This window comes from Populus nigra, chromosome 8 (genome assembly GCF_951802175.1).
Source record: "Populus nigra chromosome 8, ddPopNigr1.1, whole genome shotgun sequence".
NCBI classification, from domain to species: domain Eukaryota; kingdom Viridiplantae; phylum Streptophyta; class Magnoliopsida; order Malpighiales; family Salicaceae; genus Populus; species Populus nigra.
In genome coordinates, this window is record NC_084859.1 from 7721611 (window position 1) to 7745936 (window position 24326).

Sequence of the window (24326 nt, forward strand, 5' to 3'; positions counted from 1 at the left end):
GACCAATAAAGATTCACATGTCATCAACAATTCCACTAACACCGAAAACTTCATTCCAATTCTCATTATATCCAAATTTTAACTTACTAAGTAGAATAAATTTCTTAATCCTTCACACTTGTACACATTATGTTTTATTTTTTTATATAATTTTAATAATTTCAAATTCTATATCAATGGTACTTCCAAGCAAAGATTAGAGATTGGTCATTTTTTTGTTAATTCAATTTAATGCCCTCATAATATTGTTCAATGTTTCAATCATAACTAGAGTTTTAGAACTCAGTTTTAAGTATGGTTGGCCTATTTAGAAATGTAAGACAACATGATACAACTTTATAAAAGGTGATGAACCTAGTTCTGCCATTTATACATCGAAATGCACGTATTTCAGTAGCATATGGAAATTGTCCAATAGCATCTAGTGAGACATTTCTTCAGTTTTAACCCCATACCTGGAATTTTATCACTTTAATTTAAGCAAGACTAGTTGCATTTGATAGGTGGCATCCACATCTACAACTTTTATGAAGGAATATATTTTAAATTTTGTCATTCTCAAGCCTAGTTTTCTGCTGAAAGTTCAGTGATGAAACTACCATATTTTTGGCTTAACAACTTAACAAATAAGTGTTTTTATGTGTTTCCCTAGTATTCATGATAACCAATTCCATTCACTACACACCTTATAACAATATCAAGTGTATGTGTGTGTGTGTGTGTGTATATCTTACATCAATAAACTCACTAATTCTATCTTTATTCAATCATTCCTTATTATAATCAACATCATTTCATCAATAACAATATCACAAGAGACAACCAAAGCTCATAATCACAACTTCTATAACACTAACATATTCAATATATCTCATATATATATGCTCATACAACGTAATCATTTTAGATGCATTACTTACCCTTAATAGATGATGAATCAAGAGAAAGATGTAAGAAGAAACCAAGTTTTCTTCACTTTTCCCTTCCACACCTCACTTCCTCTAAAAACCCTCATTTCCAAGCTCACTCTCTCTTCAACACCTTGAATCTTTTGTTCTTTGTCTCTAAAAATCTCATAAGTCTATGTTTTTCTTAGTGATTGAACAAAAAACTTGGAAGAATTTCATGGATTGTCCTCCTCTCTTAATCTTTCTAAAATTTTCAGCCAACTTTGGCTTCCTTTAAAAGCCAAGTGATTAGTACTTAAAAGTATATTTTTATCAAGGTTTTATATCATCATATTGCACTTAAAGTATCATTAAATTCTCTAACTTAAGCATGTTTTATAATAACAAGTCTAATAACATATCTTTAATTTATGGTAAATGCTCATTTTGAATGCAGGCATATCTCACAATTTAAAAGATTGATTGATGTGTTTAACTATTGAAAGTGAAAAGACAAAGAGAGGGCTAAGCTTAAAAAAGAGATGCTGGTTTAATTCAAACTGGAACATTATTCGATTATTGGATCATAACTGGAGCTATAGAACATGGATTTAGGTCTATTTTATATGGATGGAAAGCTAAGACATAGACCTAAAACTTTCATGAGGAGTCCAAGATTCAAAACGATTGTTTTCAAGTTCAAATTGTAGCAACAAAAGAGAAGTCGAAATCTGTCCTACAACTTAGACATTATTCAGTGTTCAGCCCATATCTCGAGTTTTAGAAGTTCAAATGAGCTCATTCTTGTTTTATTGGAAAGCTGAGACAAATTTCCAGAACTTTTATAAGGGCTATCAGTTCAAATTCTGAAGTTAGTAATGATGCTTCATTCAGACAAGAAAATAATGGTTGTCATTAAGTCAAGAGGTGGCCACCCACTCAATAATTATTCATCAAATAAATAGTTTCGAATTTTAGCCTATAAAAAAAGGCATTTGCCATATATTTAGACATCTTGTTTTTCAAATCAAGATCATATTCTTGCTTTCTTTCTTTGTATTTTTGTAATGTTTAAGTTTTGCTTTCATTAATCTCTTGTTTATACTTTTCATCATAACTATGTTCTTATCTAGTTTATTTATGTTTTTGTTCTTCACAATGTTTAGCTAAGTTTATTATGTCAAGGTGAAAAGGTTTCAATAATGGTGTTAGAATATGTATAATATAAACTCAACATGTACTTCAATATTTATATCCAAGAAAGTTTGTTATTAACATGTCTTATCTTTTTATCTTACTAATTCTTAATACATTGCTTGTTAAATGATTAATTTAGATTTGTGTTGTACAACTTTTGATACAACAAATACTTGTCACTTTTATAACCTATTGTATGGTATAATCGACACCTATGCTATGAAAGAAACTTGATTTGTTATTAACATAAGTTAATATCATGAATTCTTGACAATATTTAAAAGTATGGTGTTACTATAATAAGATAATTAATATGATCATGTTAAAAATTTATAATGAACTATTAAGGATAAATTTTCCGATTGGAACCTCCTTTGTGTGTGGTTTCCAGTTGATTAATAAAAAGAGTTTATACTATATTTATTTCTAATACTATTAATGGATCCTCTAACCTTGATAATTACTTTTATCTTTGATTAATACTCACATCAATATCACATCTCAAAAGTTCTCTTCAACTCTTTTTCATTTGTTGTTTATAATTTTATATAGTTGACCTCCCTGTGGATCAGGCCTCGATCTTGTCGTGTTATTTATTACTTCGACACTCCTGCACTTGGGATAAGACATCAATCTTTTGATCGTGTCACAAAGTCTTATATTTTTTTAATTACAATTTTTCTTTTTGGCTTAAACCATTTATTTCTAGGTAAATTTCCTTTTCCTGATTCTATCATTTGTTTATTCTAAATCCAAGTTAAGTTATTTCAATTTTCAATGAATTATATGATATATTCATTTTTATTCCAACCTCTCTAATTTGTCATCTCCCCAACAAAATAAATATTTATTCCACTCATTTAGTATAATATTGTTCTTACTATCTATGTGAATTCTGTCCAAAGGTTACAATTCTCTCGTCTTTATAAAAATCCCATCCTTGGAATTTGTGTTCATACCTTATTGTGAAAATAGTTTTGAATGTTTTTTCATCATTTTTTACTCCCTTTCCTAGGTTTCTTCTTCAATTTTGGAATTTTGCCATAATATTTTCACCAAAAGAACCTTCTTATTCCTCAATTCCTTTACATTTCGGTCCAAGATTCTCACTAGCTGTACCTCCATAGTTAAATCTTCTCGGATCTCTATAGGAACTTGAAACAATATTCTTGTGAGATCCAACTCTGCTTTCTGAAGTAGTAATACATTGAACACGTCATGCATTCTTGCCAAATATGAAGGCAATGCTAACTGATAGACAATGAGACCAAATCTTTCAATAATTTCAAAAGGACCAATATATTTGAGAGCTAATTTGCCTTTCATACCGAGACAAACAATGTTCTTCCATGGTGCAACTTTTAAGAATACTTAATCCCCCACCATGAATTCCAATGGTCTTCTTTGATTGTCCGTGTATCTCTTTTATCTATCTTGTGCTTCTTTCATCCTTTCCCGTATTAACCTTACTTTATCAGTAGTTATCTGCACCAATTCTGGTCCTAGGAGTTTCCTCTCACCCACTTCATCCTACCGTACAGAAGTTCAATATTTTCTTTCATACAATGCTTCATAAAGAGCCATACCAATAGTAACCTGGTAATTATTGTTGTATGAAAATTCCATTAATAACAAATGTTCTTTCCAGTGTTCCCTAAATTCAAGAATGCAGGACCTTAACAAATCTTTTAAGATCTGAATGGTTTTTTCAGACTAACCATCTGTCTGTGGATGAAAAACAATGCTTAAGTTCAACTTTGTGTTTAAAACACGATGTATACTTGGCCACAATCTTGAAGTGATATGTGGGTCTTTATCAGAGATTATAGACACTGGAACCCTATAGAGTTGAACCACTTTATTAACATACAATCTAGCCAATTTATCAATAGAATCACTTATTCTCATTGATAAGAACAAAGTATATTTAGTTAATTGATCCACTATCACCCAAACTGCATCACTACCCTTCTTGCTTCTTGCTAAACCCGAGATAAAATTGATAATGATATTCTCACTTCCATTCTAGAATTGAAAGAGGCTGCAATTTTCCAAAAGGTCATTGATGTTGCACTTTTACTTGCTGTCATACTATATATTTTGCTATATATTTAGCTGTTTCTCTTTTCATCTTAGACCACCAGTAATTCTCTTTTAGATCCTTATACATCTTGGTACTTCCAGGATGAACTACAAGTCTGGACTCGTGTGCCTCACTAAGAATTTCTTCTTTTAGAGCTCTATCATTTGGTATACAAATCTTTTTTTTCCATTTCTACTACTTCATTTTCCAATATACCAAACAATGAATTCTTTTCCAACTTTATTATCCTTTTTATCTTTACTAACTTATTATCGGTTTTCCAAGTTTCTAAAATTATATTTCTCAACAATGGTTGTACTATCCATTTTGCTAGAGTGATCCCCTTACTCCCTTACTCCCTTACTCAACTCAAGGCATCAACTACCATATTTTCTTTTCTAGGATAATAATCGATAATACAATCATAATCTTTTATCAGCTCTATCCATCTCATCTGCCTCACATTTAACTCTTTCTGTGACATCAAGTACTTTAAACTTTTATGATCAGTGAAAATCTGTACTTGAGTCCTATATAAACAATGCCTTTATATTCTCAAGGTAAACACTACAGTTGTTAAATCCAAGTTATGTACCAAATAATTCACTTTATGTGGCTTAAATTATCTAGAGGTATATGTAATTACCCTACCATGTTGCATTGGCATACAACTTAGACCTTTAATGGAAACATAACTATAAACCACAAATCTTTTTTGTCCCTTTAGAAGTATTAATAGAGGAGTTGAAGTCAATCTTTTTCTCAATTCTTATAAGCTTTCATAATCTCATGACCATTCAAACCTGACTTCCTTCCTAGTTAACGAGGAGGCTATAACCGAAAACCCTTCTATAAACCTTCCATAATATCCCACTAGCCTAAAACAAATTATGAATTTCAATCATGTTTATAGGTTTTTCCCATTTTAAAACTACTTATACATTCTTAGGATCAACATATATACCATTTTTTGATATCACGTGTCCTAAAAATACCACCTCATTCAACTAAAATTCACTTACTTAATTTGACATATAACTTATTTATCCTTAAAGTCTCCATTGAAATTCACAAAAGTATATCAAGATGTCGTTTATAAACACTACCACAAACTAATCCGAATAAAACTTAAAGATCCTATTCATTAAGTCCATAAAATATTACTAGAGCATTAGTTAGCCCAAATGGCTTTAATAGGAACTCGTAATGGCTATAAAAAGTCCTAAAAGTTGTCTTTTGTATATCTTGATCCTTGATCTTTAATTAATGATACCCCTATCACAGATCTATATTTGAGAATACTCGTGCACCCTTGAGTTGATCAAATAAATCAATCCCAAGAGGCAAATATCTATTCTTTATAGTCATCTTATTCAACTACCTATAATCAATACAAAGCTGAAGAGTATCATTCTTGTTCTTTACAAATAGAATAAAGGGCTCTCTAAGGTGAAGTATTGGGCTGAATGAGTCATTTTCTAACAATTCATGTAGTTGTATCTTCAACTATATTAATTAAACAAGGGCCATTTTATGTGGGGCCTGGGAAGGTGTAGTGTCTGGTAGCACCTTTATAGTTACCTCAACTTCTCGTCTAGAAGGTAATCCCAGTAACTCCTCAAGAAATATATCAGGATATTCTCATATTACTAGATTTTTTTAACTCCTTTCCTCTTTTTTAGACATCCTTTAAATATGTTAGGAAAGCCTCACACAATTTTATTATAATTTCCTAGTAGTCATCATTGAAATCAACTTATTAAACACCACATTTCTCTCCTCTGTAAATTCCACCTCATCACCATTTGACATTCTAAGAATAATTATCTTAGCATAACAATCCATCTTAGCAAGATACATACTTAGCTAGACCATCTCTAAAATTATATCAAAATCTAGCATATCTAGTGCTATTAAATCTACCTTTAACTTATAACCCTTTATCAAAATAGTAAACCCCTCATAAACATCTTTTAGTTCCACTTCCTCCCCTAAATATGTACTAATAAATAACCCTTTTACCATTTTTCTTACATATGTATTCAATTTATTGACAAATTTACAAGATCCAAAAGAGTGTGTCGCTCTTAGGTGAAATAATGTATAGCCCTTCTGAGTATTACAATGATCATACTTGCCACCATATCTGATAAGGCTCTAACAACAATCTAATCCATATAATATACTTTGCCCTGAGTCTTATTACCCTGTCCTCGGCTTGAACCTTACTAGTACCAACTCTTGACCGGGTAGGTCTCTTCTACTCTCCACCGGGCCTATCTATGATCTCTGACCACTGCTGACTCGATGCCAAAGTCTTATTTGGGAAATTTCTCTTGAAATGCTTATATTCTCCATTTAAATGACATCTCTCCTTTAAATATAAACACATTCTCTAGTGATGACCCTTCTACCTACAAATAAAACACCCCCTATAGTCACCTTACAATCTCCAAGATGAAACCATCAGCAAATATCACAACGTGAAAAGGTAAATGATCTCTGAGTAGCAGTCTTTAATGAACTGCCACCCTGTGCTGCTCAAGCTCTACCTTTACTAGGAGTAAATCCTCCCTTGTTATACTGGGAAAATCTACCAATTGATCCTCCCGTATTAGGACCCCTTCTCCTAAATAATTGTCCTCGGTGAAGCCTACCTCCTCTTCTTTTAGAAAGAGATGTCTTACCTGCAAAAGATACAAGCTCCTTCCTCTTCCCCAAATCTATCTGACCTTGTCTCCTAAAAAAAGCTCCTCCTCTCCTATCACATTGAACCCATATAAATTCTTTATTTATACATTTCCCCCACATGTTTGCTTTATTTATATTTTACCCCACTAAACTCTTTCTTTTTAGTAATTTAATTCTATACCATTTTTTCTCATTCAATTTCATCCTTTTCTTTTAATTAGAGTTATCTTTGGACTTAACCGTTTGTTTCTAGGTAAATATCATTTTCTTGATTCTATCATACTCATTTTTATTTCAACTTTCATTGAATTATATGACATACACATTTTTATTTCAACCTCTCTAATTTGTCATCTTCCCAACAAAATAAATATTTTTCTCCACTCATTTAGTATAATATTGTTCTTATTACCTATTTAAATTCTATCTAGGGGTTTATATTTTTTTTCTATAAAAAAATGATGCGCTAGTGCCGCAAGTGTGTTTTAAAGAAGAAGAAGAAAAAATCATAACTTGGGTTATAGACTTGATTAAGTCAAATAAGTTGGTTTTATTTTAATTAGATAATAAAAAAAAGACATCAACAACAAATAGACTATAAAAAAAAATTGTCTACAATAACCCGAGAAAAAATATTTTTGGAAAAGAGAAAAATGATGAAACTCAATTCTTAGCGGATTAAATATGGAACGACGAAATAAGGTAAAAAGGACAAATTAAAAAAACTTAGTCTGATTCAACCCGAACTGACATGACAAACCTATAACTTAGATTATACAGGTCGAGGCAACTCGATAGCCCAAGTAATGAGATGACAAGCCAATATTTTTTTAAAAATCAACGTCAATTAATGAAATCAAAAAGGAAAAAAGAAAGAAAAAGATGCTAATCGGTGCTAGCTTCTTAAACTAGAAGCACCCTATATGGAAAAACAATGGGACTCAATTCCCAACCAATTATATGTTGAAGGAGAAAATTAGAAGAAAAAAATCTAATCACACAAAAGGATAAAAAAAATAGCAATTAAAAGATTGAGGATCAAAATTGAAACAAAAATAGATCAAAGGACAACTAAATTTTTTTGATATTGGGATTGAAAAAAATTAAAGGAATGATAACTAAACTAAAAAATTAACACATGAAAAATTAAGATTAATTAAATAAAAATAAAAACTTCACAAAAAGGTCAAGGACAAAAATTAGAAACCAAAAAAATAAGAAAAAAAATCTGAAAACAAAACAAATTGAGGAGCAACTTTTAAATTTTAGAAGGCTAGATGCCAAAATAGAGGTTCATTCAAGACACACGTCGATCAAGGGTGAATGGGTTGCCGAGACACTTCAAACACCTACATGAAAGCCATCGTTTGGCCGCCACCACCTAAAAATACAACCATCCTTTAACATAGACGCGTGCAACACATGCTTCAACCACTTTTTTTTTTATTATAATATTTATTATATAAACAAAGTACAAATTTGCTCATTAACCTAATCAACAATGACAAAAAAAACCAAGGTGATATGATAAATATCTCCAAATGAAAGATTTTTTTTTTGGTTGAAAGAGCATAACAATAATGAAACTGCACATTAAAAATTAAAAACCCAAAATTGACCTCATACCCCCGACATAAACATTTTTGGTCCTAGACTAATTTTTTACTTTAATTGTTCAAAAAAAAAAAATCCTATTACCCTTATCATCAATTAAGTCAAATTTATTTGTCACTAAAGTAAAATTATATACCATGCCATTTGGTTTAGAGTTACAGTATATAACACACCCTTCTATTTTAATGTATTTTGTTAGAATATAGAGAAATTATGTAGCACATAATCAATGAGACAAATAGATTAATTGAAGATCTCAATCAAAATAAATTAAGGGAAATTAATTTTTTCTTACAATAATTAATTTGATTTGTTTTATTTTTTCTTCTATTGTATGCCCTATATAAACAATTATATTTAATAATCTATGTTAACTTCTTAAATCAGAAGCACCCCATATGAAAAAACAACGAGATTCAATTCCCAACAAATTAAATATTGAAGGAAAAAATTAAAAAAAATCCAACCACACAAAAGGATAAAAAAATAACAATTAAAAAATTGAGGATCAAAATTGAAACACAAATAGATTAGAGGACAACTAAGATTTTTTTGATACTGGGATTGAAAAAAATCAAAAGAATAAAAATTAAACTAAAAAAATAACATATAAAAAATTGAGATTAAAGAATAAAATTAAATAAAAATAAAAACTTCATAAAAGAATCGAAGACAAAAATAAAAAAAGAATCTAAAGGCAAAACAAATTGAGGAGTAACTTTTGAAAATTGGAGGGTTAGATGCCAAAATGGAGGTCCATTCAAGACCTCCGCTGACAAGGGTGGATGAGTCGTTGAGATGCTTTTAACATCTATATGAAAGCTATCGTTTGGCCGCACACCTTCCAAAGATGCAGCCATCTTTTACACGTTGATGTGTGTAATGCACGCTTCAATTATGTTTTTTATATAATATTTATTATATAGACAAAGTATAAATTTGTCTTTCAACCCAATTAACAATGATAAAAAAAACCAAGATGATATGATAAAAATATCTATGAATGAAATGTTTTTTTTTTATTTTTTCTTTTGGCTGAAAGGGCATAACAATAATGAAACTGCACATTAAAAATTAAAAACCTAAACCTGACCTCATACCCTAGCATAAACTTTTTTGGTTAAAATATAAAATAAAAGAATCCTATTTAAACTTATATAAAATTTATTTGTCATGAAAGTAAAATTATAATTTTATTATTACAATTTACCATGCTATTTGGTTTGGAATTAGAGTAAATAACACACCCTTTTATTTTAATATATTTTGTTAGAATATAGAGAAATTATGGAGCACATAATCAATTAAAGACAAATAAATTAATTGAAGATTTCAATCTAAAAAATTAATTTTTTCTTATCATAATTAATTTGATTTTTTTTTTCTATTGTAGGCCCTATATAAACAATTATATTTAATAATTTAACTCCATCAAATCAATATAATCGTACTATATTTTTGTTATCATTATAGATCCCCTAGAATCTGGAAAAACTAGATTCACATGTTTCTAACGAAGCATTAATAAGACCAAAGCACCCTTGTAATCCCTCATTAATAACTGCCACTACTTTCCCACATCTCTGTTTCTTGTTGAACTTGTTAAAGAAAAACAGAAACAGAGTTGGTGTGGTGTATGCCTGCAGACAGGAACTTGCCCATCTCTTTGGTTTTAACTGTTTCCCAAAGTGCACAGCTTTAATACCATACCATCATCCATACTCTCTCCCTCTCTCAAAGCTTCAATTTTTGAAGCAATCAGGAAGAGCACAAACCCTAGCAACCCATCATCATCATCTACTTCTTCATCCAAAAAAAATAATAAATAAATAAATAATGGCTGCTCTTAATCTTCGACAACCACCACCAGAGGATGAATGGGTTCACACTTATCTAAGATTGCTTCCTCAATGGAAACCTCTTGCTCTTTCTCACCAGGTACCTTCCTCTTCATAACAATTACGTCTTTTTTTTTCTCCCATTCATTTCTCTTGTTTCTTGGAGTTCCATGCAGAATTCAAGTTTTATTAATCTAGTTTTTGTTGCAAGATGAAGAATATGAATCTTTCTTTCTTTCCTTTTGTTAATTTATTTTGCTTTTTGGGTTCAAAATATTGTGAATTTTCAGTTTGTCAAGACGTAAGTTTGCTATAGCTAAATTCAAATTTAGAACATTTCTCAATTTCTTACAAGAAGTTCATCCTGGGAATCACGATAAGGGGTATTTCCATGTCCCAATGTAAATTATAGAGTGCAAGTTTGAATTTTTCCATCTGGGTTCAGTTCACTGAAGATTTTCGGCTACTTCAGTGCATGAATGATTGCCGTTTATATCATTTTTATTTTACTTCTGATGTTTTAATTTCCTTGGCAGTCAATGATACCGATTTCAATATCTAGAGTTAATCAATTTGATGCTGCGAGATTGGACATTGAAATGTCAGCTATGTTAAAGGAACAATTGGTTAAGGTCTTTTCTCTAATGAAGGTATGGTTTTTGGTTTTAATTTGCGAAGTTGGTTTTAGTGAACATTTTGATATCATGCTGCTGGTGTCAATCTTTAATTTGATTCTTCCCTTTATTGGGATTAGCCAGGGATGTTATTTCAATATGAGCCGGAACTTGATGCTTTCCTTGAGTTTCTCATTTGGAGGTTCTCTATCTGGGTAGATAAGCCTACTCCAGGAAATGCTCTCATGGACCTGAGGTACAGAGATGAACGTGCAATGGAATCAAGAGGAAAAGGTAGGCAGGTCTGCGCATTACTGTAATGCTTATGGTGTTGATTTAAGATAGTAGCTCGGTATTAGGTGATTGTTTGACTGATAGATTGTCCTCAATGGCTATGTTGCTTATGCAGATTTAGAAATGAAATACATGCCTTCTTTACAAATTTTGATTACATATCTTGATAGTATGTTTGGGAATTTAGGAGGGATGGATTGGAAGGGATGGGATTAAGGGAGGGGAGGGGAAGGGAAGGGAAGGGAAATTAATCACCCTTCTGTTTTTTTTGGATTCCAAAGTGGGAATGTAAATTAATTTTCTCTTGTTTGTTTAATGGATGGTAGGGAAATGCATTAGTTACAAGTTTACGTGTCTCCTTTTCGGGTGGAAGGGTGAGATTGTTTTTTTATTAAGTAATGAGGTTATAACAGGGAGTTAAGAAAGCAATTCCTTAACTTTCCATTGACCACAAAATTTGGGTCTGACATTTTAATTAGAATGAGGGGTTAATTCCTGGCCTAGGTTCCTCTTCTCCTCCTATTAAATTGAAGCAGAACAAGTAGAAAACTCCTGCCCCAGTTTTTTCCCTACCTTTCCATCCACTTATTTCTGAAACTAATTTTAAGTGATGATTGTATAAATTTTCTAAATTCTGTGATCCACGTCTAGTTGATTATTAAATTAAAGATGTGGCTTGCTTCTTGGATATCACTATTTGCACTCAGTCATTATAAATTGAACTTCAATTAAAACAGAAGTTCCCTGTCTTTATATATATTTTGATGGTTCTCCTTTCTTGTTAAACCGGAATTTGTAAATGCTCTTCTGGAAAATGAAATGGATGGACATGACTGCTATGTCTATTTTTCTCCTGTATAACTGTTAAATAAATTTTAACATTTTTGTACATGTTCTTTATAAAACATGATTCCCTTTTCTGAGGATAATGTGGGAATTGAAGAAGTGTGTGATCTGTTTTCCCCTTTGACATGATATTCCATGCATTTTCACAAATGGATCTGTTCTTTTATATATATATATATATATATATATATATATATATTCTCACCAAACTTTCATATCTGACATGCAAAGGAGCAAAAGGCCCAAGAGACATGTTTTAAATTCTAGCTGAGGAAGGCACATATGAAGTTCCCTGATAATTCTTCATGTCAGCATTACATCACCCTCTTTAATATTCTAACTTCCACTTGGTGTGTTATTTTGCTTATAGTTAGAACAGGTTTGGAAGGACCTGGACTGACCATTGCACAGAAAATTTGGTATTGCATTGCCACTGTTGGTGGTCAGTACACCTGGGCTCGCTTACAGTCATTCTCTGCTTTTCGTAGATGGGGTGATTCTGAACAGGTACAACTATCACTAGTGTTGTTGGTTTTATTTTATTTTATTTTTTTTAATAAAAAAAATCTTCTAAAGAACAATTCTCTGAAATGGCAGTGAATATCAAAAAGTACTTATTCTTTGTGTATTTTTCAGAGGCCACTGGCAAGGCGTGCATGGATTTTGATACAACGTGTTGAGGGACTTTATAAAGCTGCTTCATTTGGCAACCTACTAATATTTCTTTACACAGGACGGTATGTTGTATATTGTTGTTTCTTGAATATTAATTTCCATTAGCATTAATAGTATGAAATGAAGCTGTGCATGTAAATTCTCTTTGTAAGAGAGGAAACACACAACTATTTGGGGAAATGCATATTCAGTTATTATTTGCTTGTTTAATTACAATTTCTGCTCTTTTCCTGTCAGCCTAATATGATGATCAAATGGATTGATTACTATCACGAGATATCATGATGGGAGAATCCATTAAGATTATTCACTTAAATCACATAATTGGATTTGATGATTCTTTAAAGTTATGTCTTGTTTTAATGCAGATTTAGAAACCTCATTGAAAGAGTCTTGCAAGCAAGGCTTGTCTATGGAAGCCCTAATATGAACCGAGCAGTTAGCTTTGAGTACATGAATCGCCAGTTAGTGTGGAATGAATTTTCGGTAACTGATTTTTCTTTAGCATGTTAGGTCCTTTTTAGATCAGTATCTTTCTCCCACCTTTGGATGATCTCTTGTTTCTGTTGTTATGATATTTTAGATCAGTATCTTTCTCCCATTTTGGATGATCTCTTCTTGCTGTTGTTATGATATGATATGTTTTGTCTTTCCTTAGTGTTTGAATTCTTTAATTATTAATATCCAATAACACAAAGGGCAAGGAAATAGTGTGGGTTTTTCAAGCGTTGTATGAAGTGTCTTTGTCTTGCACTTCTCAAGTGCTGTATTAGTCTGTGATGCAATGTTAGTTTGGTCCATAACTATCCCTCCTTAACTACTCACATTTGGGTTTCTTTCATTGAAGTTGGATCCCCCGACTTAGATATAAAGTTAAGAATAATGAATGCAAGGAAATTTTGCATGCGAAGTTATCAGTTATAACTTTGTGAACCTGTTAATATTTTTAACTAGGTTTTAGTAAATGACTTTTCAACTGGATATTATAGGGACCAAAGTCAAACTCCATGAGTTCACTTGTGGTGACCAGAATGAGGCTTGTTTGTATATGGATCGAGGAGGAAAGAGTAAAGGTTAAAAGAATAAATGATTAAGATTTATAAGAAGCTCTATTTGGAGTTTCCAAAAGGATGGCCCATTACCTAGAAACTTTTGCACCTTTTGTACCATTATTAATTTTTGGAATGTGTTCGGGCAAACATATTTGAACATGATTATTTTGTATCCCTAACAAAAAAGGATAACCGTTGGTGGGGGTTATGTCTTATAGTGAACAAACACTAATCTAGCAATTATAGGCTCACAATTTATTGGAAGCCATAGTTTTCAACAAGGTAACTATTGATTGTACTTCTTGTCTTTGCGTTGGAATCAATGAGTGATCATGATAAATTGGTTGAACACATCCCTTATTGTATGTTCATGAAGACAATGTAGACAATATATTGGGTAAGCTGTATTCTAACCCTTGTAGATTCTGCAATGCTCTACTTCAACCCAGTTTAAAATTTTCCAATGTCAACCTTAGAGTTTCAAAAGAGTTTCCATATGCCCCTTTAGCATTAAATAACTAATGGAAAGTAATGGCAGGACTTCCTTTTGAATTCTTTGTTAAGTATTTTTGGACTTTCAAGGGTTTTGTGGAATACTATCACATTTATGATGTTATGGGAGTAAAAATTAAGAAAAAAATGACAGCAAAAAACTAGAAAATGTAAGTATTCCATGAGATGCTGTTAGCTATCCAACAGCGAAGGGCCAAATTAAAACTTTTTTGGAACTGTAGATTTAACAGTGAAATTTGATCTATAAGGCTGGAGTGGATGGCTAACTCTACAGGGGTAAAAACAGTTTACCACAGTATGATCAATAAATCTGCGTTCTGTGTGAGTGACCAACTTCAAGATGTATCCTTTATTCGTGTTTTACTCAATGTACTTTTCTTAGTTTCTTTGAATTTACATTGTTATGCTGTCTCAATTCTCATTGGTAGTTGTGTTAATAGAGCATACTATCTTAGTTATGTGAATTAACAGTTAGTGAGAATGCTGTTTCATTCACAAAAAGATTGTATTTCCGAAGCAGAACCTTATTAAACAGATAAACATTGTTACTAGACATGATTGGAGTTGTCTCTTTTAGCTGCTGTTTGAATTGCCAAAGTTTATGTACCAGCCATAATACCATCTGCGCTGATAAATGTGGTCCTTCTTTGGCTTATCTGCAGGAGATGTTGCTGCTACTTCTACCTCTTCTTAACTCCTCGTCTGTTAAAAAATTTCTTAGCCCATTTTCAAAGGATAAATCTTCAAGCTCCAAAGTAGATGATGATACTTGTCCAATTTGCCAGGCAATTCCAACAATTCCATTTCTTTCTCTTCCCTGTCAGCACAGGTATACAACTGCTTTCTCCTTTGCTTTGATTAAATCAACTTTTAAGAACCACTTTTGTCGTATGGGCTAGGGCTTAAACAATGTAGATCATTTCCACCAAATTTTTTTACATACTGCATGAGAAAAGCCTAGGGCATAATTATGATTTCCCCACCCCTGTAAGCCTGCTGGCTTTGGTCACAAATACTGCAAATTTCCAAAATCCTTAGCATTGCCCTTCTCTGGGCATGCTTGACTCAAATTTTGTTGTACCACACAGGCCAAGTCTACTTTCTGATTTATTTCTCTCCTTAACACATACCACCACAATCAGATGTTTGGATATGATATTTTTTGCTAACTTAATCAGTTTTGAAGTACCTTTTCCAGCGTGGCTGAATTTCCAGAATGTGCATCTCTACCCCCTCCCCCAAAATCTGATTTTTTTCCTGCTGCTAGGTACTGCTACTACTGCCTTAGAACACGATGTGCTGCAGCTCCATCATTCCGCTGTCCCAGATGTGGCGAGCCAGTGGTTGCTATGCAGCGCCATGGTGGTTTAGCTGGTAATACAAATCCGAACCAATGATTACTGTAGGGTGGTAGGATGGAATGGTAGAGTACTGTATAAAATATGCCAAGAAATAGGCATACAATATAATCAAGTGATGACGTTTTTTCTGTAGAAGTATTTACCCCCCTAATCAAGTTGGGGAATCATTCTTTGCCATCTTTATGTGACCGTGAATATTCTTTTCAACGATACCATCAATTCATCAAAAACAAGGATTAAAATTTCTTTCTTGATTAACGGTTGTAAGTGAAGTTCTCTTTTCTGGGCCTCTGGGGGCCGTGGAGTCCTGTAAGCAATTGCAATGCTTCCTATGTTGATATAAAAACAAAAGAGTCTATATCAATGGGTGTAACACCCTGTAAAGTCAGCCATTTGAGGGCTCATTATATATCCCAACCATGGTTTATGAATGGAAGGGTGTGCACGATGTGATGTTACTCTGTACCTTATCTAAGGCAAAGACAAGTTTTGGGAGACGGAAGAAATGCAGGGTGGGCTGGCCTGAAATAGCATTTTGGGTGGCATCTTTCTGAAAGCTAAATGACCAGTCAGTTGCGGTACAATTTTTGTTGAATTTAAACCTGGTATTGCCGTTCAATCATGAAATTATTTTTATAGTTTCAAATTAAATTATTTTGATATTTTTGAATTATTTTAATATGTTAATATTAAAAATATATTTTTAAAATATAATATTTTAATGTATTTTCAAAAAAAATATTTAATTTTTTTTTTATCATTATGTCAAACACACGATTAATATTTATTTGATATTGTTTAGTATTATGTTATTTCAGGTGCATTTCATATTGCTTTTTGTATGAAAAAAAAACATAAAAAAAATATGCTTTTAACATAAATTAGAATGATGTCCTACTTTGCCATGGGTGATGGGTCAAGTCAAACTTGTCCTCCATAAAAAAAATATTTGATAATAATCAGAGTCAACTTGAATTAATTTGAATAACCCGCCACATGGAATATGAAATTGAAAAAACCTAAAAAAAAATAAAACATAACAAATTATGAAACTCAAGGTCTAATAGCTTAATATTAAATAATAAAATTAAAAAAATATTAATTTAAAAAAAAAAAACATTGAAGAAAAAAAGTTACGTCAACCCGGATTAACTTGACTAACTCATCACCTATGATATCAGATCGGGATTAAAAAATTAAATTTTAAAAAAAGAACCTAGAAAAAAAACCTGAAGTTAAATTAATAAAAAAAAGTAAAAAAACTCGAGTCAACCTAAGTTAACTTCATTAACTTGCACTCAGTTAACCCTATAAAAAGAAAAGCATAAAATTTATAAAGTTAAAAGACCAATAATTTAATGCAAAATGATGAAAGTGCAAAAAACTATTTTTATAAAAAAAAAAAAACATCAAGAAAGGAAAAACCCAAGTCAACTCAGGTTAACTTAACTAATCAACTACCTGGGATATGAGATCGGAAAAACTCCACATAAAAAAAAGTGAACAAATCATGTAGCTTAATGCCCAATAATCCAATGTTGAATGATAAAATTGAGAAAAAAAATTTTAAAAAAAGAAATGTAGAAGAAAAAAACCGAGTCAACCTGGCCTAACTTGATTAACCCGCCACTTGTCATATGAAATCGAGATATTTTTTTTTAAAAAGGACAGAAAAAAGACCATAGTTAAATAAATAAATAAATAAATAAAATGTTGGAAAAAAAACTTAAGTCAACCTGGGTTAACTTGACAAACACGCGACTTGGGATATGAGACATGGATAAGCCCACATAAAGAAAAGTAAAAAAAAAATTCAAAAAAAGAAATGTTAAAAAAAAATTCAAATGAATCTAAGTTAACTTGACAAACTCGTGACTCGAGATATGAAACCTGAACAACCCAATGAAAAGGAAAGTGAAAAAATTCACCAAGATCAAAGCCCAATAACCTAAAATGGAAGGATAAAATTGAAAAAAATAATCAATTAAAAAAAGACTATAAAAAATATCTAAAGTTAAATCTAATTAATCTTCAAAATTTATAACTCTAGTCTTGAGATCAAAATTATCCCACAGAAGATAAATAAAAAAAAATCACCATGCAAAACCCCTAATCGTATGAAATTTTAAAACAAAATAAATAGAAATCAAAATAATGAGGATCAAATTTGACATAAAAAAATAAAAGAAATAGTATAAAAATTTAAAAATAAAATAAACAGCAATCAAAATAATGAGGAATAAAATTTAAAATAAAAGCAAAATGAAAGAAAATAATGAGGGACCAAAATTAAAATTAAAATAAATTAATAAAGAATAAAAAAATAGCAATAAAAAGAACAAGAACCAAAATTGGATAAAAAAAATGAAATGATGAGGGTGAAATTGAAAAAAAATAAATAAATCAAGAAAATGATTACCAAATTGGATACAAAAATTAAATGAAATAAAATATCTAGAAATGAAATTAAAAAAATAAATAAAGTTAAAAAAGCATCAAAAACAAAAGAAAGAACAATTACAAGAATTATTACCAAAATTGATATAAATATAAACTGGATGACATAATTGATCTTTGGAAGAACTAATGCAAAAATCAAGACAAGAAGAGAAAAAAGAAAGAGGGGGAGAAAAAAGACTCACTCTGAAGAGGACATCATGCCTCTTCAAATGTCATTGTGGATAGTGGTATTTCATAACCAGTAGACACCACACATGTTGTCTAAATAGCAAAAGCGCCTCTTATTTACTGGTGCATATACCACTTTTGTTTTTTTAAATAACCTTGTGTGTGTGTGTCTATATATATATAAAATCAATTGCACCTCATCAAAATTAGTATTCACAAAAAAAAAGTATTGAAAAGTCTGAAGTGCCCCTAACCATATGATGTGTTTTTGTCCATTTTAAGAGCAATGTGGTAAATGCAATGTGGTAAATTCAGTATGCATTAAAATCATGAAATGGCTAGAAAGCCCTGGATCCAAGTTTTTTTTTTTTATGGGCATTAAAATCATTACATTGTGCATCAAATATGTAAAAAGACTTTTTCTTTAAAATTTAAAAATAAAAAAATATCATGATGAAAAGATTTTTTTACCCTTAAAACCATGTCAATTGATTTTTTTAGCAGGGAAAAATGATAAATTTAATGTAACAATCCATAATAAATTGAGTATGTGTGTACAACAAAAATCCAATGCATCTTGGTGGTTTTTTTTTTTTAATAGCAGTTTGAACCGCCATGCTAAATGGACAGCATACAGTCTAATACTTCAATATTTTTGAGAATGAAGCTGGGAATATATAATATTTTTAGAGCAAATTAGAGTTTGGACATTGGAGGGCTAAATCATGAAAAACACATATAAAAAAAAAACCCTCAATTGATCACAAAATGAATCCTTTCACTGCCTAGCTTTCCAACCAACGTTCCCAGGAAGGTACAGCACTTTTATTTATTTATTTATTTATTTATTGACAAGAAAAGGACAAACGAAAGGATAATCACTTTCATCAAATATCATTTGCGCACAAGAGTCCCCAACAACCATATACATGGGGCCTGAGAGTGAAAAAGACGTCGAGAATTTATATATCTTTGGGATACACTAGCCAACAGAAACAATCATGTATGGTGTTCATACACCTTCTATCCAATGAATGCCCCGGAAAGACAAAAGATGAAGAAATACATACCCATTAATCCTGCTTTCAAGGGGAGGGGGTACGAGAGACACGAAAAGGTAAATTAAAATTTAAATAATCACTGAGGGTTAATTTAACAAAAGCTAATTCCCCTTGAAAAAACATTATTTCCTGTAAGAGGGATGTAATGATGTTTTGTAAAAAAAATAATTTAATATTTAATAATTTATTTCATCTAAGATTGAATAAATATAATAAAAAAAAATCATTGAAAGACTTTCAAAAATGATCAAATCCCAAGCATGTCATGCAAATATCAAGGGGTAATCCTTCTTTTTGAATCCAAGAAATCTCCCTTTTCAATCAACTATAAAAGTTAGAGTTCAACTTATCTCTTCTTTTTAATTTGGATCGAAAAATGTTTTTTTTTCTTTAATAGGTTTTAAGGGAGTGTAAATCTTGCTTCAAACCTTATTTGAACCCTAAAATTCTATTTTCATTATTAGCAAACCTTAACGACAAGAATCCTGTTTAAAATAATATAATTTTGCCCAAAATAGAATCAAATGCTTGTATGTATTAAATAATGATAAATAAAGTTCATTCAGGTCATGATTTTCCTAATTTATGATGATGATGCTAGGATTTATTAACATGAGCAAATTTGATTTTAAGATGAAGAAAAATCATCTTTGATATATCCTTCATAAATGAGATTTATCCTTTGCTATCCCTCCTTGAGCCTTAAATATTTCTTGAATGATAACCCAAACTAAAATTACCTTTTACACTAGAGCATGTTTCAAAAGATTTTAGACAATTGATGAAATTTTCCAAGCAAAAAGAAATATAAAAAGAAAATGGGAAAAAAGTGTTACAAAAAGAGGTAGCAAATAATAAAATAAAAAATAAAAAAAAATAAAGAAAAGTAAGAGAAAGATGAAAAATTAAAGTCTCTCCAAATCGACCCTTATGATGGTGTAAATTGCAAACCTGAAGACAAAATATCAAGGACAAAACATAAAATATAATCGGGAGAATTGAGATTGAAATGAGATTAATTATTAAAATGACAAAGCGAAGGTGACAAGCCTAAAAAAATCAACACAAAAGATAAGTGATCTTATAACTTTTAGCCTTTAAATATCATTTGAGCCTTATTTATAATATTTTTTTTGTAACCATTACATTACGCTCTTTTAAAAGCCTTTTCTGATTAAAAGAAATTTGACTTGTGCTATTAAGTTTAAGCCTTTAAAAAGAAAAGAAAATATCTCTTAATAAAAAATAATGGCCTCTTTATGAGATCAAATCATGGGTATCAATAAATGTGCAAGAATCAATACCATACAAAGTAATATACCTTTTACAAGTCAAAACTCTACTTTTAGAATTCAACTTCTTTGTTCCAAAATAGCCTTTCATTTGCTAGATAATTCATCCAAACCAATTATTTTTGAAACAAAAAAGAAAAAATTTAGGATAACCATGCTTTTGTTGTGCAATCTCAACCAACATCTTCTATTTTGTTGTATGACAAACATAAAAGCAAACATTTCTTCATAACACGTGAATGAAATGTTTTGGATTTTCAACCAAAAAAATCTAAATGTTCAATTGACAAAAAATACTTTCAAATTTACATCCTAATGATTTCATTCCAACTATTGAACTTATATGAACACAAACATTAAGATTTATGGCCTGGTCTCGAAACACAAATATATGTCTATTGAAGAAAAGATTTTATGACAAAATTCTCATTGATTGAATTTGCAAGGTTCTTGGCAATAATGATTTTGATGGCTACTAGAAAGCTGAATACATCTAGATTTGCTAGGGGTCTATGATGTACACAATGAATGCGTACCTTTTGATGACTATTGAAAAGATGATCATATTTATATCAATTTAGAGGAAATTCAATTTGAAAAAAATAATCAAATTATGATTTTCTAGGTCTCGTTGTAAATTGTGAGTGGTGTCACTTATGTACAACGTTGCGGCGATCATCCTCTCTCTGGTCAAGATCTCTCTGGTGATAGAGGAAAGAAGAAGGAATTCTTGTTTCTTATCAATAAAAACAGGATGGAATTGTCACATAGTATTTTTGATCACTAACTGGTCTCAGAGTCTAGATAAGAAGATTGATTATGTATAAAGAGGACGTATCATCTCTAGTACATCTTACCTCAGGTAAACTGTATTGTTTTCCTGTCTAATATAAACTAAGGTATTGTTATGTTTTCTAACTGTTGGTTTATCTAAGGTTTGAAGTCGGTCCACCCTAATAGAATGGTCTTAAGTTTAACCGTTTTAAAGTCAAAACATATTTTTTATATTTTTGATACTAAGAATACGTTTTACGTAGAAGTTGGTAATCCTTGATATTTGAAGAAACAAAATAAATTTTTGGTATTTTTGAAATATAGGGCAAGTTTTCATGGATTTAATAAACTACTTATTAAATCCAAAAATACATGTAAAGATAAAAACTATTTTTTTGAATTTTTTGTATTTTAAAAAAATTCTAAGTTATGCCGTGGTTATTTTTATTTTTATTATTTATGCAAATATTTTTTTAGATATTTGGCCATATGCAATCAAGAAATAAAAAAAACCCTAAATAAATAAAGAAACAAGGCTTGATAATTTCCATGGAGCCTGTTTGCGAAACAAGCTCTAAGGATTTAAAAATATATTTTTTATTTAATAAATTTTAGTTTTGTCAAACATAACCTTAAGACTTAAAAGCTTAGCACATTTAGTTTGAATTGTACAGTACAAACCAAACACACATGCTTATATTATAGCCCACCCCATGCTAAAAAAAACCTCAGCTATAAAATAAAAGAGGCCAACCCTAATTAATAATAATAATAAAAAAAAATAAAGAAAACAAAGCCCTACCTGTTAACAAAATAAAGAACTAAAGTTATGAATTTAATAACTTTTTCTAGAATTGATTTAAGTTCTATTAATTACATGCAAAAGTTTATCCTAGCTAGAGATCTTTCCATACCACTATTATAACTATGATTTGAAACAACTCTAAAAAATTGTTTCCCTAAGAAACATATAGAATTAACTTTCTTACGAGCATGCTTAAACTAGGAAATAAGCACTGATCAATATCATTGAAATTAAGACATGTCATTGAACACTTAAATAACACTCAACTAGCGGTATAAATAAAATATGGATTCTAGTTACAAATATCAGAGTCATTAGTGGCTTATATAATATTAATTTCAGAGCTCATGAAATTAGTTAAGATGCGCGTGAGCTGACCCGAACACCCATATTATTAAAAAAAAATATGAATTCCAGACTTATGAGATTAGTTGAGGTACACACAAGTTAGTCTAGACACCCATGTTAATAATAATAATACAAAAATAGTTTCTAACACAAATTCCAAATTTCAATCACTGTCAAATATCACTATAAAAAACTTGAATTATCATTCATAAAAAGGGTTTTTCAGGCATTTAAATTTATACAATGCAAGTTATTCAAGCATCAAAGCAACAACTGAGTGATTACTCAAGACAAGTTAATGACATGCATTATGGACTTCGTCAAGCAGATAGTTATGAAGTTCAAAAATTGGAACCTGCTGGAAGTAATGGAGCAGAACATGTGCATGCCGGGAATCAATTCTAATAATGGCGGTGTGTGTCAGATACGCGTGTAGGGAGAAAGTTTTTTATGGCACGGCACTGCATGAGCTCATGATGCTGGGAGGCACGTAACCTTGTGGATTAGCTATTCCTCGTCTTCTTCTTCTTGTTGTTAATGTTGTCCCAAATAGAAGTGTATACCACCACCACCACCTTCATAGAGATATCAAGAGAGGACAACTGTACTTTGAAATCTAGAATAGAGAAAGAGTAGTTATTGCTGATGACTTGAACGAAGAAAAAACTTTGCTGCTGCTATGATGGGCTGCTCACTTTGCTGAAAAGAATATCTTCTGAAGGCTGAAGGTATGTGAGGAGCTGCTGAAGAGAGCTAAAGAAGATTTTTGCTGCTTATGGTGGAGGATGAAATTTACAGTGGCAGCTCAGTTACAGCTTGCTGTGGAGGATGAAGTGCTGCGGCTGAAACTGGTGGACTGCTACTGGATTGGATGATGGTTGGAACTTGGAAGGAGGAGCTCACGGGTGAATCAGCTAACAAATGCTGTCCTTGGTTGAAGCTGGAGCTGTAGATACTGTGCCGCTGTTTTTGGCTGAAGTAGGAACAGTTGATACTCGAGATTTATGCTGTTGCTCATGACCTTTGAAGTTGGTGAACAAGGAAGCTGCCGGTGGTGCCACTCATGGGGGTTGATGGTCGATGGTGGTGTGTTGTAGAAGGAATTAATTCTTTTGGTAGTTTCTTGTTTTTCAGGGAGAGAGGGTCACGGTTTTATTGTCTGCTCTAACTAATTCTTCTTTTTTATTTTTCCAATGCTACCTAAAATTCTCTCTAAATTTTTTTTTTTGGTACAACCATTTATTTATAGGCAAAACAAGCTTGTTCTTTTCCTTCTAATTGCTTGATCCCAAGCAACTAAAAAAACTTTGGTCTCCTATTTTTCTTTTTTATACTTTTGGTCTTTATTTCCAAATATTTTTTATTTTGATTTTTCTTATTGTTTTTGTATGTTTATATTTTTTTTAAAAAGCAATGTGAACATCGATTCAATAAAATTGATCAATAATTTTGAAATAATCACATTAAAACTAAACGCATCGAAAGTAAATTTTTAAAATTTTAATTCTTTTGAAAAGACACTAAAAATGCCAAAAATAACACAAATTGGGGTTAATTCTTTTAACGCCTTTTTAACATGAGTCCTCAGTTTCAGATTTCTGCAAATTGACCATTAAACTTTTAATTTTCTTCAATTTCACTCATTATGTCAATCAATTGTGTCCTCATAGTTTAATGTCTTTTGCAAATTTGACCCTTAATTGACGACAAAAAACTTTGATTTTCTTATGATTTTACCCTTGATTTGAACCAA

General features: G+C 31.0%; 1 protein-coding gene across 3 annotated transcripts; it reads left to right on the forward strand.

Moving 5' to 3' along the window:
• The first annotated feature begins 10028 nt into the window (after nt 1-10028).
• LOC133700695 (peroxisome biogenesis protein 2-like) lies at nt 10029-15923 on the forward strand. Of its 3 annotated transcripts, none has more exons than XM_062124318.1 (8): nt 10029-10410; nt 10847-10960; nt 11065-11218; nt 12435-12571; nt 12701-12801; nt 13108-13225; nt 14967-15133; nt 15503-15923. In XM_062124318.1, exons 1-8 carry the CDS (start codon nt 10309-10311, stop codon nt 15699-15701), a joined length of 1092 nt encoding a protein of 363 aa, XP_061980302.1. In that variant the 5' UTR covers nt 10029-10308; the 3' UTR covers nt 15702-15923. The 3 variants fall into 3 exon arrangements, with proteins under 3 accessions (XP_061980302.1, XP_061980303.1, XP_061980304.1); XM_062124319.1 differs by having other exon boundaries at nt 10031-10410; nt 15572-15923; XM_062124320.1 differs by having other exon boundaries at nt 10388-10410; nt 11069-11218.
• Nucleotides 15924-24326: the final 8403 nt, after the last annotated feature.